At 57.0% G+C, this 15,876-nt stretch overlaps 2 protein-coding genes across 4 annotated transcripts in view; both read left to right on the top strand.

The window, feature by feature from the left end:
• COTL1 (coactosin like F-actin binding protein 1) overlaps nucleotides 1–1,294 on the top strand; it is a 36,814-nt gene extending 35,520 nt beyond the window's left edge. The window contains exon 4 of the mRNA XM_040443250.1: nucleotides 157–1,294. Within this exon, the coding sequence (XP_040299184.1) occupies nucleotides 157–267 (111 nt within the window). The 3' untranslated portion in view covers nucleotides 268–1,294. The remainder of the gene's footprint in view (nucleotides 1–156) is intronic.
• A 5,267-nt stretch (nucleotides 1,295–6,561) lies between these two features.
• MEAK7 (MTOR associated protein MEAK7) overlaps nucleotides 6,562–15,876 on the top strand; it is a 53,901-nt gene continuing 44,586 nt past the window's right edge. For all 3 annotated transcript variants that reach the window (XM_040443243.1, XM_040443240.1, XM_040443241.1), the window contains exon 1: nucleotides 6,562–6,714. The gene's annotated coding sequence lies outside the window, so the exon portion shown is untranslated. The remainder of the gene's footprint in view (nucleotides 6,715–15,876) is intronic.

The following is a 15,876-nucleotide window of genomic DNA, read 5'->3' as shown; positions in this document are numbered from 1 at the left end:
ACACATCTTGCCAAACCACGCTACCACGCGATTGTCGTCTTGATCATTTCTTAGCGTTTTAGGTGCCAGGACTCGCTCGTGTGTCGTCTGGGCAACATGTAGATCCTGTCCCTTCTTCACGGGAACTCTGTGTTTTATTTTGTTCTTTTCTTGCAGAATTTTGCTAAAGAGTTTGTGATCAGCGATCGGAAGGAGCTGGAGGAAGATTTCATCAAGAGGGAGCTCAAGAAGGCGGGGGGAGCCAATTACGACGCCCAGACGGAGTAACCCCAGCCCTTCCCCTGCCCCTTGCAAAGTCATCTGCCTGCCCCCCGGGGGAGGGGACCGCGGCCTCAGCCACCAGCCCACCAGCCCGCCAGGGACGGGAGACGCAGTGAGAGGCACGCGCCTCCCTGTCTGCCACCTGCCTCCCCTTCCCCGCTTCCCTCCCGAGCCCTGTTGCGCCCTATCTCCCGAAGCTCGCGGAACATGTTCCTTTTATCTCCTCTTCCTTTCCCCGCTCTTTCTCGTTCTACGGAAAAATCATTTTGATCCCAAGGCCACGCACATCATCAGATCTGAGGCTCCCCCTGCGGTGAGCCCCCTTTCCTGGCATTCTCTTACACCGTAGCCCGCCTGGCTTCTCCACCACCACCTTGCGTGGCTTGGGGGCCGCGCCCGTCGGGGGGGCCGTCTTGGGAGCACCCTCGTTCATCCCGCGCGTCAGGCTCGGACCCCCCCAGAGCGTGCTCCGGGGGTCCCTCACCCCTGCATTCAGAGTTGCCTAAGCTACCCATGCCCGGCAGTGACACATCGAAGCCTGACTCCGACCGAAGAGAAGAGAGAAAATTTGCCTTAACGGTTGCCCAGCAGCGGCTCGTTCCTACCCTTTTGCTCGGAACCCCACTGCGCGGCGCGGAGTGGGGACACGGGTCCGAGTCCAGCTGTGACCTGGCATCTCTCAGGGTTCGCTTCAGGGGCCCCCAAGGTGATGAGGACGCCAGGGAGGGAGGCCGGGGTGCCGAGTGGGGATTCGGGCAGAGCCCGATTCCTCGCTTTCGGGGGGCCCCCGCCCGCGTGGCCCCAGAAAAGTCAGTGGTGTTCGTCCCAGGTCCACACCACACGTCCAAACGCAGTTTTGTTTTCAAAGGAAGATGAGATTGGCTTGTTTCCTCATGCGCCCCATTCTTTTTCTTTCTTTCCGTGCTCATTTCATCTGGGGGTAGGAAGTCTGTGCTGTATCGGGGCTGTGAACACCTGCCCTCAAACAGTTTACAGAAATAAATGTGGTTTTGTTTTGTTTTTCAAAAAGAAACGAGTTTGCCTTGTTTGTCTTAGGAAGTGTCTTCCCTCCCTCTAACAACGGAGGCAGTTGTCCTATTCGGACCGAAGAGGCATTTATGGGGCTACTGGGGACAGAGGCACGTTCACATTCAGTAGCTTAATTTTTTTTTAATTTTTAAAATTATTATTTATTTATTTAAATTTAATTAGTTAATTATTTTTAAAAGAGACAGAGCGTGAGCGGGAGGGGCAGAGAGAGAGGGAGACACAGAATCCGAGGCAGGACCCAGGCTCCGAGCTGTCGGCACAGATCCCGACGCGGGGCTCGAACTCACAGACCGTGAGATCGTGCCCTGAGCTGTAGTCGGCCGCCCAACCGACTGAGCCACCCAGGCGCCCCAGTAGCTTAATTTTTAACCACAACCTGAAGAACTAGATGCCATTTGTGTCCCTTTCATGGAAACTGAGGCTCAGAGAGACTGAGTGGGTCACCTGCGGCCGCCCAGCTAGAAAGCGGAGCTGGGATTCGAACCTCCGTCTCCCGGGGCCCCAGGCGCCGCCTCTGGAAGGGCGGCGGAGAGGCCCTGCGTTTGAGAGGGTGATGAAGCATCAGGGTTGTGACATACATTTGCCGAGTGGCCAGGACCGTCCACGCTGGCTTTTCAGGAAAGGCTGACGGAGAGCGCCCTCCTCGGCTGGGCTGCGACAGCCTTTCGGAGGTTGTCCTGGAGCCAAAGAACCATACTTCCGGGACGCCAGCCCCAGGGGGGACTCAGAATCAGGCCGGAGGAGTTTCAGACACACAGACAGCGGGCGCAGAGGAGCTGAGTGTGGGGCCGGGCAGGGCAGCACCCAAGACCGGCGCAGGGCTGAAGGCAGCCCGCCGCACCGCCTCCCCCACCACCCTGCCCCAGCCGCGACGGGGTTCGAATGCCTGCCCGTCTCCCTAAAGCTCAGTGGCTTTAGGCAAGTTACTGAACCTCTCTGGGCCCCAGTTTCCTCATCTGCAAAACCAGTAACACCTACCACCCACCGGGATGGGTCGGAAGGCAGAAGGGGCGGGAAGGATTCTGCCCGTGTCCCCGTCGGGGCTCCGCTCTCATGATGCCAGGCCCACCGCTAGGTCTGGTTAGCTCTGCGTGTCCCAGATTTTTCCCACACCCGGAACGGAGCGAGCCGAACTAGGTCTCCGGCTTCGCGGCACATGGGTTTTAACTCTGGTGAGAGAGCTGGGGACACTTACAGGTCAGGACAGGCCCCCTCTGGAAGCAAAGCCGGGCTCCAGGAGGGCAAGTTACGAGGGCCCTGGGCTTGGTCAGAGGCATCAAGGAGGGCTTCCCTGAGGAGGTGACGCCTGAAACCTGAAGGAGAGGAGCAGTGAGGTGGGTGAAGGGGGTCGGGGGACAGAGGCTCCGTGGGGATGTGTGCCCGGGGCAAGAAGCAAAGGGCAAAGCTGGGTTTATGTGTCAATGAGCTTGGATTTAATCTAAAGTGGCAGCTCCGGCCTTTGCTGGGATTTCAGAGGGCACCTGAGGGGAGCGTGAGGTCTCGAGGGCAGAGAGAGGCTTTGCCTCTGCGTCTCTTTATCCCCTGTAACCAGCGCCTGGCAGGGGGCCAGTGACATTGCCGGGGATGACCTCCAGCAGCTCCCGTCTCGGCAGAGGCCTGGACGGGCCCTGATCCCCTCCCCCCCCCCCCCCCCCCGACCCGGTCAGGGCCTGGCAGGGGGTAGGGATGGGGTTCTAGCTACTCAAGTCTCCGCCTCGATGCGCTCTGAAACCCTTCGCTTGGTCATTCGACAGCTGTTCCGGGTTCCCCCGAATCACACGGTGGAAAACAGCCACCGTTTATTTTGCCCTTGATTTTGGGAGCCGGGGATCCTGGAAGGGCTCAGCGGGGCGATTCTCACCAGCAGGGTGTCAACGCGGTGGCGGTCAGATCCGCCTGGCTGGTCGTGCTAGCTGGCCACAGGCCCCTCTCCTGTGGCCCCTCTCCCGTGGCCCCTCTCCCGTGGCCCCTCTCCCGTGGCCCCTCTCCTGTGGCCGGCGGCAGACACAGGCGGCCGTCCGGGAGCTCGGCGGGGCGTGGATGTGAGCACCCAGGCTGCCCCCCCCCCCCCCCGGCCTGGCGGGGTCAGCGTTCTGGACTTCTTCCCCCAGAGCGAGCGTCCCTGAGGACCAGGGGGAGGCTGGGTGGCCCTCGGAAGTCACGTGGCAGCCTATCCATTGGATTCTATTGGGGCAGCGGTCGTGAGCCCCCCCCCACCCAAGTTCAAGGGGAGGGGACGTGGACCTCACCTTTCAGTGGGGGGCGTGCCAAGGCCTGTGTGACCCTGTTAGCGGCCAGGCATCTGCTAGGGCAGGGGCAGCCTCCCGCTCAAAGACGGTGGGGGTGGGGGTGGGGCAGAGGCGATCCGCAGTCAAACAAGTCACTTGTTGCCCTGGTGTTTCTGGGCCCTCGGGGAGCACGGCGCTCGCGGCTCCTGGCTGATTGATCCTCAGGGGAGGCCCCTGTTTCTCTACTTCACCCAGGGCTCCTGATCAACGTGGACCCTAGGGGCCCAGCCCCCGGGGTGCCCCAGCTGGGGCCAGGCCTCCTGCGGCCCCTCCCCCGCCCAGGAGGGGCTGTCCTCATCACTGTCACTCCACTGCTTCCCGGCCCCCCGCTTCTCGGTGAGCTGCAGGAGAGAGGCAAGAAACAGATGCCAAAAGGGCGGCTGTGAGGAGGTGACCGCTGGGGACAGGAGACACCTCTGCACTCGGGCCGAGCCAGGTTAGAGGCGGCCGGTGCCTTCACCTCTCCGAGCCTCAGTTTCCTCCTCTCTACAGCAGGACCGTGGGGCGTCCGACTCTCGAGTTTGGCTCGGGTCACGATCTCAGGGTTCGTGGGATCGAGCCCCACGCTGGGCTCTGGCCTGACAGTGCAGAAGCTTGGGCTTTTTTTCTCTTTCTCTCTCTCTCTCTCTCTGTCCCTCCTCCCCCCTTGCCAAAATAAATAAATAAAACTTAAAAAAATAAATAAATAAGAAACCAGGACCGTGAACACAGTACTTACCTGTCTTCGTCTGCTGAACTCCTACGCAAAATACCGCGGACCGGGAGGGCTTATAAAGAGCAGAGATTGATTTCTTACAGCCTGGAGGCCGCGAGTCCAAGGTCAGGGCACCGGCGTGGTCGGGTGAGGGCTCTCTCCTGGTTCTCACTGTGTCGTCACAGGGAAGGGGTGAGGGAGGGAGCTCCATGGGGTCTCCTACGTGAGGTCCAGTCCCACCTCACGACCCTGTCTCCTCCCCAAGGTGCCACCTTCAAACACCATCACTCTGGGCGTTGGGGTTCCAACGCGTGAATCGGAGGGACACACACTCAAGACCACGGTGTTCCCTCATGCATTTATATGACAGCCACATGGATGTCCCGTCCGTGGGTGAACCGTGCCAACAGCTCAGCACGACGACATTATCTTCATGTTATGTTGGCTACTCTCTGAGTGGTCCCAGAAGACCATCCTTGCTCTGGGAAGGGCTGGGCCGTGAGCAGCTTCCGGCCGGACACCGAGGCACAGATAGAGCGTCCAGATCCTTCTATCCCTGCTGCTCGGCCGATGGGAAAACAAACACCTCCTGAGCTGTGTTTCTCCAGAGCAGGGAGACATCTGGATGGGGCTTGGGAGGGGCTCTCAGCCGTCCCGATGGGGATGGATGCCGGTGGTGGGAGCCGGCACCGGGTGAGGTGGGAGGGTTCCCATCCCAGCTCTACCGATTATAGCCTGTGTGACCTCAGGGAGGACACTTGACCTCCCTTAGGGGTAGCCAGGCTGGAGTCCAGTGGGGCAGGGATATGTCCCCAAATATTTGTGAACAGAAATACAGCCAGGCAGGATTTGAACCCAGGCCCATGCTGTGGGTCTGCCCCAGGAATGGAGGGAGCACCAAGGTTCCGCCCAACAGGAAGAGGCTGCGTGGCCTCACGTGGGTCCCCAGCTGCCTGTTGGCCGGGACAGGGCCCCTTAGCAGGTGGTCCTTCCGGGCAGGGTGTAGTAGAAATTCTGTCAGCTGGGCTCCCATTCAACGAAAGAGAGACGGGGCGCCTGGGTGGCTCAGTCACGTAAGCGTCCGACTCTTGATCTCGGCTCAGGTCATGATCTCACAGTCACGAGATCGTTGGGCTCCACACCGAGTGTGGAGCCTGCTTGGGATTCTCCATCTCTGTCTCTCTCTCTGCCCTCCCCCCACTTGCACTCTCTCGCTCTCTCTCAAACGTTTTTTTTTTTTTTTTTTTAAAGAAAGAGGGATAAATGCCAGGCATTCGAACTCCAATATGGCACCATGGGGCCATGGGGCCATGACAGCGTGAGAACCATGGCCACTTTTTCCCTGTAGTTCAAGATAAGAGCAAAGAAAAACTGAAGGTGTCTTGGGGGAGACCGCATGACGCTCTACCTGGCGGGCCTCTTTGATGTGCCGGAGGACCCTTGAAGGCAGACCCAGAAGCATCTTCCAACGGGGACAATCGTCCGAGCCTGGATTCTGCTTGTCTTGGTCAGGATGGGTCGAGTCATAGCCTTTTAAACTGTAACCTCAGAGGGGAGCTTGGGGGGCCCAGTTGGTTAACCATCTGACTTCGGCTCCGGTCATGATCTTACAGTTCGTGGGTTCGAGCCCCGCGTCAGGCTCTGTGCTGACAGCTCGGAGCCTGGAGCCTGCTTCGGTTTCTGTGTCTCCCTCTCTCTGCCCCTCCCCAGCTCCCTCTCTTGCTCAAAATAACTTAAAAAGAAAAGAAAGAAAAGCTCCTCCTAAATTTAGAAGAGAGTTTCCCTCCCCAGACTACAGCTCCTTATCAGCCCTTTGCTAAAAGCCCCCTGGGAGGGGGGCTTCGTTGCCCTGGGATCAAGTTTAAGTTTCCCACCGGGGGAATAGCAGGCCTTGTTTGTCTCTCCGGCCAGGACTCTGTGCACTTCCCTCCTTGGACCGCTGATCCGGCGGTCCTCCCCTCACTTTCCTGAAGGCCCCTCCCCCTCCCCCTGGACAAGAGACTGGTCTCCGGCCTGATCTGCTTCTTCCAGAAGGTCCTCTGTAGTGGGGTGAGTAGCAGTCCCCGAATGATGTGTCCGTGCCCTGGAACCTACGCACGTGATCAAATTTGGCCATAAGGCCTTTGAGATGTAATTACATTAAGGATCGTCAGATGGGATCATCCTGGATTTGGGAGGGACTCCGAAACCAATGGCAGGTGGTCCTTATAAGAGGAAGCAGAGGAGACTTGAGACAGAGCCACAGAGGGGGAGGCCTGGTGAAGACAGAGGCAGGGATTGGAGCGACATGGCCACGGGACGAGGGACGCTTGGAGCCACAGCAGCTGGAAGACGCAGGCAGTGTCCTCCCCAGGGCCTCCAGCATCTGGAGGTCCCCCCACCCTGCCACACCTTGATTTCAGCCCTCTGGCCTTCAGAACCGTAAGAGAAGACGTTTCTGTTGTTTTCAGTCCCCAGGTGGTGGTCAAAGTGACAGGAGCCCCAGGACCCGTCCCTACCTCTTTTGCATCTGCCCCCTCCCCCATTAACTGTCACCCTCTCCAGGGCAGGGACAGCGTCCCCAGAGCCTCTCACATAGGAGGTGCTCGGGCGACAGTCAGTGAACGGGGCTGCACTGCCTTCCAGGCCATACACAGGACCCACCCCTGCTCCCATCTGTTCTGTGCTGAGCCAGGCAAAGCGGCGGGGAGTGGGGGGTGCTTCCCAGCTTCCTCACCTGGACGCTGGCTCCCACCTCTGGCTGTGTCCCCAGATGGCCCCTGGAGGCCGAGCACAGGCCTTATGTGTCCGTCCACCTATCTGGTGCACCTGCCCAGCTTCTCTACCTCCAGGAGCTTCCCACCATTACCCAGACTGCTCCTCCCTTCTGATTGTCCCTGGGGGGGGGGGGCCTTAAGGTTCCACTGGGGAGGCGCCCAGGGCTGGGAGGCTGGCTCCCTCCCAGGTGGGGGAGGAGGGGCAGGAAGGGGGCCGGTGTTGCCCTGAGCCCCAGAGCCACACCAGTGAGTCTGGGGAGACTGGGAGACCAGGAGTGTGGGGAGGGGGCTTGCAGCCTGCAGGGGGGGACCCCGTCCCTGGTCTGGGGGAGCTGCCCAGCAGCTGGGGGACAAGGGAGAGAAGAGGGCTCTTTGAACCGAGAGCTAATTCTGACACGGGTTGTTTTGGCAAATTGGAGAGAGCTGGGGCAGACCGCGACGCGTTCTTGGTTGGCTCGTCCCCAGCAGTCCCCGAGTCTGATGTCACCGGCGAGGGCACGCAAAAGCTGCGACGGCGTGCCCGGGCGACATGGAATGTGATTGCGCCGGTAAACCCCAGAGCATAAAGCGTAAAGGCGGGCGTAAAAGGCAACTCGCAAAATGATCAGGATTTAGGATGATTACACCCGAGCTACCTTCTTAAAGAGAAAAATGTACTGGTTGTGAATATATACGTATCGGCAAAACCGTATCAGACGCTGGGAGAATGAATAGTGAGCCCTGGGGGGCGGGGAGGGAAGGAGGGAGATGGGTCACAGAAGGATTCCAGCCGTATCCCTTTGGTTTCATTTATTTATTTATTTATTTATTTATTTATTTATTTATTTTTAACGTTTCTTTCTTTCTTTCTTTCTTTTTTTCCAACGTTTTTTATTTTTTATTTTTGGGACAGAGAGAGACAGAGCATGAACGGGGGAGGAGCAGAGAGAGAGGGAGACACATAATCGGAAACAGGCTCCAGGCTCTGAGCCATCAGCCCAGAGCCTGACACGGGGCTCGAACTCACGGACCTCGAGATCGTGACCCGGCTGAAGTCGGACGCTTAACCGACTGTACCACCCAGGCGCCCCAAACGTTTATTTATTTCTGAGGCAGGGAGAGACAGAGCATGAACGTGGGAGGGTCAGAGAGAGAGGGAGACACAGAACCCGAAGCAGGCTCCAGGCTCTGAGCTGTCGGCACAGAGCCCGACGCGGGGCTCGAACTCACGGACTGCGAGATCATGACCTGAGCCGAAGTCGGACGCTTAACCGACTGAGCCACCCAGGCGCCCCTCATTTATTTTTAAAAGAGCGGCAGACAATATATACAATAAAAGGTCAGCATCCGTGTGGTAGACAGGTGGGGGTTTGGTAGATTATTTGCACTCTTTTCCTGTCTGTTTGGAATACAGATGTTTAGAAAAAGTTTAAAAATTAATGTTTTTATTTATATTTGAGAGAGAGAGAGCGCGCGCACGTGCGCACTTGAGCGGGGGAGGGGCAGCGAGACAGAGGCAGAATCCGAAGCAGCCTCCAGGCTCTGAGCCATCAGTACAGAGCCCGACGCGGGGCCTGATCCACGAACCATGAGATCATGACCGGACCCAAAGTTGGACGCCCAGCCGACTGAGCCACCCAGGTGCCCCCAGCCTTTCAGACTTTTTCACACAGAGCACACATTTTTATTTTCCAAAACAGAGCTTACGCTCTGTTTATGTTTTTGTAACCTGCTCTTTCCACTTATTAGGACATGGCGAATGCTTTTTCCCATCAGCGAAAACTGCCAGCCTATTGTTGCTGTCTTCTGGACGGTTGTATAGTCATTAGCAGGTGACCCCTGAGTGATGCAGTGCACCACCTGCACACCAGTCCTCAGAAGCCCCGCTCCAAATGTTGAACCGGTTGCCAATTTTTTTAAGATGCAAAGATTTCACAGGCAAACCCAGCTCTCAACAATTCTTGACAAACCCAAAAAAGATCTGGAACGCCGGGATTACATGCTTGCAGAGCAAGGAGGCGCTGGGCCTGAGACGGCTGCCCGTACAGATGGGAGTGGGGGAGGTGCACTTGGCAGGGCCCTACAGGCCCCAACTTTTGGTTAATCCCCTGCCTTCCTTTTACAAAAAGTCCTTTCTGTTAACCGTCTGACCCCCGTAAGCCTCTGAGTCGGCCACCAGAGGCCTCAAGGTGACACGTGTAGATAGGTGTTGAATGAATGAAGGGTTCGCACTTCAAAGCCACGATAGGCTGGAAGCCGAAGATGCTTTCTATATTTCATTTAAATAGCCCAGATGGGGAGTTGCTATGGCAACTGCGGGACCGTATTACGATCGCTTCAAGAGTGATCACAGAGGGTCCTCCAAGAAGCAGCACCCCCCATCCCTCCCCCCACCCCCTGAGTCTTCACCCCCAGGGTGGCTAAGATCCCAGGTACGGTTTCACAGGGGAAGGAGGCTTGCTTTTAGAACAGAATGTTCTGCAAGGGAGCCCCGGGCCCCGCAGAGTGCTGCAGATTCTGGCTCCTCCCCCCGCAGGAAGGATTCCTTTTAGGATTTGCCGCCCTGGGCGTCCCAGGCTTTGAACATTTGTCTGCCAAACAGGCTGCATTTAGGAAGCACAGAGTTGTTCTCTCACTTAAAGGGAGAATGAGGGGCGCCTGGGTGGCTCCGTCAGGGAAACCTCTCCCTCGTGATTTCGGCTCAGGTCGGGATCTCCCGGTTTGTGGGATCAAACCCAGAGTCGGGCTCTGCAGGGCCAGCGTGGAGCCTGCTTGGAGTTCTCTCTCCTCCTCTCTGTGCCCATCCTGCACACACGTGTGCCTGCCCACGCCCTCTCTTTCTCTCTCTCTCTCTCTCTCTCTCTCAAAATAGATCAAAAAGAGAAAGAAAAAAACAGAAAATCAAAGATGAATTGTGGTAGCCGAATTGTGGTTGTCATACCGTTAATTAAATGCCATGTAGTTAAATAAGTGGGTTCTAATCCTGGCTCTGCCATTCAGTTGCTGTGTGACCTTGGGCAAGTTACAAAACTCCTCTGGGCCTCTGGTCACTATTTATTTATTTATTGAAGGTTTATTTATTGAGAGAGAGAGAGAGAGAGAGAGAATCCCAAGCAGATTCCATGCTGTCCGTGGAGAGCCCGACTTGAGGCTCGATCTCACAAACTGTGAGATCGTGGCCTGAGCCGAAACCACGAGTCCAGACGCTTAACCGACTGAGCCACCCAGGCGGCCCAAGTGCAGTCCCCATCTTATGAGGTTGCTGCAAACTGTCCATTATATGGCAAGGCCTTTAGCCCTGAACACAGTGCTTAGCTGATAATGGCAGCCACTCAGTCGTGGCCACTACAACTTAGATGACTGAGAACAATCAGAGTGTGAGTTTAGCGAGAGTTTATCTGCGCAGCGGCAGTGAGAGTAAAGCAGAGCAACCCGGCCCCCATTACTATACCTAAGGAGCACTGGAGTCATCCAAGAACCCTAAACTGGGTGCCATGGCAAAGTGTTTGCCGCTGGGGCCGCGAACGTGGTGTTGGGCCTTCGAACTGGATTCTGCCCTGACTCTCCAGCCCCCCTATCCCCGGCCGGGGTCCCTGACCTCCTGGGGCGTACTGCCCCCTCCTGGGTTACCAACCGCCCTTGGACCCAGCACCCGTTCCAACTTCCTTGAAAAGTTAAAAATGAATTCCCTGGGGCGCCTGGCGGGCTCCCTGGGTACAGCACGCAACTCATGATCTCAGGGTTGTACGTTGTAACCCCACGTTGGGCACAGAGATTTCTTAAAAATAAAATCTTAAAAAAAAAAAGAGAGACAGAAAAGAATTCCCCAAGCTCTCGGCCAGGGCTCTCTGGGTGGGAATCTGGTGGTGTCCATTAGATGCACTCGTGTGAGGTTCGGAAGGCAGGGGCGGGGGAGACGGAAGCTCTCTGTCTGTGGCCTGTTTCCCCCTGACGCGCATGGCGGGTGCTGACGTCCGGTCTCCAGTTTTGTGGGTGTGTCGAGGCAGGTGCAGGGCAGCCGTGGGGGCTGATAGCCTGGACGGCAGCTCAGAGGGCGTGTTCTTGACTCAGTGGTCTCCTGCACCACTTTCTGATTCTTAGTCCTCCCGAGGGCGGCGGTTCCCCCGGCGGGTCAGTTCGGTGGCATCTGGGGGTCATTACGGCGGCTGGGTCCGGAGCTGCTTCTCCGCCAGCCATCGCTTCTGTAAGCACCTAATACCCTGTACTAAGTTGCTTTCTGCTAGAAATACTTTGAATCGTTTCTGCTTTCTGTACAGAGCCTGACTCAGGCCACCTGCCTGGGTCCCCACCCCTGCCGGCCCCTGGTGTGTGTGCCCCTCCCGACCTTCCATTAGCGGCTGGGTCTTGATTCTGAGCCTGGCTCTGATCTCAGGCTGCTGCTTACCTCCAGTGTAGACAACGCACTTCAGACTGTGACCCGCCTGCACACAAGCATTCGGTCCCTGCTCCTCGAGAAAAACGCGGTACCGGGGGAGTGGTTCCAGGTTCTTGCTACACTCTGATTTCTGGAATCTCGCACTTAGCGATGAGTAAGTTCAGGAGTCACTAAGGAACATTTCAAAACTACAAAGAACGAGCCTGGCTTGGAAATGACACCCAGTGTCATCACATCAAAGGGCCTGGGGGGGTGGACCGGTTTTCCTTTACGTGCCTTAAGAAATGTGGAGATTAAATTAGTGATTACATCGTGACCTTTTTCTAAGTAGTGTTTCAATCTTTTTAAACTACAAAAGTAATAGATTTCCGATGTAACTAATTCTGGTAGTTTCGAAGGGTATAAAAGAAAAAGTCTGGAAGAACACAGACCAAAGTACAAACTGTGGGCGCCTCAATCATCTGTATTCTTGTGGCTTTGTGATGTGCACACACAGACACACACACACACACAGACACAGGCGTGCATAGGTAGAATTTTTTTGATACAATGAAATTACATGTAAGTGGGGCGCTTGGGTGGCTCCGTCAGTTAAGCATCTGACTCTTGACCTCGGCTCAGGTCACGATCTCACGGTTGGTGGGATCGAGCCCCGCGTCACGCTCCGTGCTGACAGCACAGAGGCTGCTTGGGATTCTCTGTCCCTCTCTGTCCCTCCCCTGCCCCCCCTTAAAATAAATAAACTTACAAAAATAAAAGAAATTACGTTAAGTGACGTTGTACACATACGTGAAGCCTTATTTTTACGTGTGCATGTGTATAGTTTTGCAATGTTCTATTTCCAGTTAATGCATCAAAGAAAATGTTTGTCGTCAGTTCGCATAGACGGATCTCCTTTTACTTAAATTCTCCTTCCCTTTCGAGATCATGGAGGTATCCCTACTTGACTGGTCCCCCGCGATGGACACTGTGGCAGGCAGGATTCTGTGACGCCCCCCAGTGACCCACACCATGCGTATCCCCCGGGCTTGGGTGCGGAGGACCGATAAAGAGGAAGGGGCGTCGCTCCTGTGGCTGGGGCGTGTTCCACGGCACCGCTGATTTTAAGAAAGGGCGATGCTCCCCGGTGGGCCTGACCTAAAAGAGTGAGTCCTCTCTGGCGGGGAAGTCCAAAGTGTCCGAGGGTTTGGTGCGATGGGGATACTCCACTGCTGGGGGCGGGTGGCTGAGAGAGACTCCCGGCCGATGGTCAGCAGGAAAACAGGGATCTCGGGTACAAAGCCACGAGGAAGCACATTCTGCCACCAAGCTGAACGCGCTTGGAACCGGCCCTGAGCCCCAGGCGACTGCACCTTGCTGGCCTTGGGGTTTCGATGCCCCGAGGACCCGGCCGTGGTGCTCGGTGCCGCTGACCTGCGTGGCTGTGGGGGCGTCCGTGGGTGGCAAAGGCTCTGGAGGGTCTGGTTTTAAGGTGGCAGAAATGTGTTCCCCAGCCGTAGAAAAGGAAGATGGCATTTAGGTTGTCCCCAGCTTTTGCTTCTTTGTCTTGAACTCCTTTGGTTACACGTTCTCACTCCAGAGTTTCTGCAGGGTTTTTAAGCTGAACCTTTAGATGATGACAGGAACCAGCAGTCCGGAAGCCCTGGGCTTGTGTGCGCCCCACCCGCTTCCCCACGCCCTCACCTGCACTGGGTCTTATGATTTTTTTTGTTTTTTGTTTTGGTGGTAAAATACACATAACATCTACCACTTTAACCATTTTATTTAGTTAAAAAAATTTTTGTTTAAGTTTATTTATTTGGGGAGAGAGAGAGAGAGGCAGAGAGAGAAAGGATCCCAAGCAGGCTCCGCACCTTCAGCCCAGAGCCCGCCACGGGGCTCGAACCGAGGACCTGAGCCGAGATCAAGGGTCAGACGCTTGATCGACTGAGCCACCCAGGTGCCCCCATTTTAACCATTTTAAAGTGAATTATTCGGCGGCATCACACACATTCATCATGTGGCTCAGCCATCACTGCTGTCTGGTTCCGGAACTTTCCATCACCCCCAAAGAACACCTGCTACCCATTAAGCAGCCCCTCTCTACCTCTACCCCCACCGCCCCAGCCCAGACCAGCCAACTGTGCTTTCTCTCTCAAAAAACAAACAGGGATGAACATCTCCCTGCCCCTCCCGTACCCCCCCCGCCCCCCCCCCCCCCCCCCCCCCCCCCACCTTCCTTGTTCTGCAGCCTGCTGATCCCAAGTGGGAGAGCCACCTGTATCTTGTCTGGCCCAGGCCTCCTCAGGCCCTCCCCTCTCTGGGCAGGGGGCAGAGTGGCGAGGGGACAGCATGGAGGGGTGGGGACCGCGGCCAGGGAAGAGGTCCTGCCCTGTTTCAGAGGGCGGCTCTCACCCCACCTCACAGTGGCCGTTGTGTTCTCGGATCTCATGATGTTCAAAAGAGGGCCCGGATCGGGATATTTATGGAACAGGGGCTGGCATGTCATGCAGCAAGCACGTTCTAGTTGTTCCGGACGACGTGGAGAAGCGGGGGTGGTCGGGAGCTGGGAGTCAGTCTGCCCCGCGGGCCGGCTCCCTTGCCAAGGGAATAAATGAGAGGTGCGGGAACAGCGGGTCCCAGGTTGCTGGAGGCTGGAAAGCCCCAGACAGACACCCCCGGCTCGGTCTCCAGGCCCAGCTCGTTCCTGCCAGGCTCTTTAAAGATTCTAGAACATTCTCTTCAGCTGCCCGTGTGCCTGGCTGTTTCCATAGCACTGCGGAGCATCTGAGGAAAAGCAAGCCTGGGTGTGTTGCTTTCCTGGAGTATCTTAAGGCCCCGTTTGGGCCGAGCACCCCCTCCCCATGTGACCTGGAGATGTCCCCCGGAGGGGGGTGTTGGCTGGATTTATGCTCGCCCTCAGCAGATGCTGTGGGAGGGCTCTGACCTCCCCAGCCGGGTGCATTGTGCTGAGTTGGCCTTGGGGGCTGGGGCTGTTCCTGGGCTGAAAGAGGGAGAGAGGAAACCCCACCCCTGCAGCCTGCAGCCCGCGTGGGCCTCTGGGAGGAGGCTGGGGGCACACCAGCTGTCGGGGGGGGGGGAGGGCTGGAGAGCTCTGGGGGTGCAAGCAGGCCTCCCTAGGGCTGCCTGGCTGAGGGGGGACGTGCTGGTTTTAACAAGCCCACAGGGGCCTGAAAACCTGGCTCCCACTTGGAAGTTTTCCTAAAAGGCTCTTCTAGACAAAGGCCGTTACACCCGAAGGTCTGCAGTCGCATTAACTTAGGATCTCAGGTTGCATTTATGTGTGGGAAAGCCGTGGCTCTGGGCCTCCCATGCAGCCCCCCGCCAGCGCCCCGGTGCCGACATGAGAGAGTGAGGGGTGTTTTGGGGAAGGGGGGTGGGGGCCCTCCCCGCGCAGGAGGGGGGGGGCCGTTGTCACTGAGGGCACACCCCGCGCTCGTCTCTGAGGGATGCGGTATGGTTAAACCATTTTACAGGCGAGGAAACTGAGGCTCAGAGAGCCGAAGCGAAGCTGTTTGCCTGAGACGGCAAAGCGAGGCGGTGAAGCTGGGACTTGAACCCAAGTCCGTCGGCTCAAAAGGTTGCGCTCCGTCTTTCTTTCTCTCCTCACCCGGAACCCAGCGTAAAGACAGGACGAGAGAGCTATTTAATTATTCATGATGCACACTTTCAGTTAAAAAAAAAAAAAAAAGCTCCAGAGGTCCTGTCCTGTCCTGTCCTTTCCTTTCCTTTCAATATTTTTTTAAAGGCTTACGTTTGAGAGAGACAGAGAGTGAGTGGGGGAGGGGCAGAGAGCAGGAGGCACAAAATCCAACCCAAGCTCCGGGCTCCCAGCTGTCAGCACAGAGCCCATCGCGGGGCTCGAACTCACGAACCCGTGCTTAACCGACTGAGCCACCCAGGCGCGTTCCACTTTGAAAGGCTGCTCTGGGCTCTGGTTTCCGAGATTCTGATTTCCACCCTGGGCTGGCCCCGGGGCCCTTTCCCTCAGGGCCCAGGCTGGCTGAGCGAGAAGGGCCCTCCTGTCTCCATCTGCCCCGCACGCCACGCGGGGACCGCCAGCCTCCCTGCAGAGGCTACACAGCCAGAAGGGTAGAAGCCACATCTGAAGAGCAATCTGACCCCCAGATGTAGGCCTTCTCATGCAAAATCGTGTGCCCTTGACCCAGGGGGGCTTTGAAACCAGGAAAAGTCGGGACAGGATCACTGGACGGGAGGTCCTTGGGCAGAGACAGCAGGCCGGGGAGGGGGGGACCTCGCTCTGATTCTGGTTCTGCCCCGGGCAAGCTGTGTGGCCCCCTGGGCTGACGGTCCCTCTGCTTCCCTGGCTCTCGGTGTCCCCTGGTCAGTCTTCCTTAACGCGATGGATAAGAGACTGGAGATTTTGCGGGGGTGACGTTAGGGCTCGCTCGTGTTAATTGCTGTGTAATCACTGGAATGTTAAAACATCCA

Source organism: Herpailurus yagouaroundi, unplaced genomic scaffold, assembly GCF_014898765.1.
Source record: "Herpailurus yagouaroundi ecotype Mexico unplaced genomic scaffold, PumYag 190, whole genome shotgun sequence".
NCBI lineage: Eukaryota > Metazoa > Chordata > Mammalia > Carnivora > Felidae > Herpailurus > Herpailurus yagouaroundi.
Note: the sequence above shows the minus strand (reverse complement) of the source record. Positions and strands in the feature narration are given on the sequence as shown.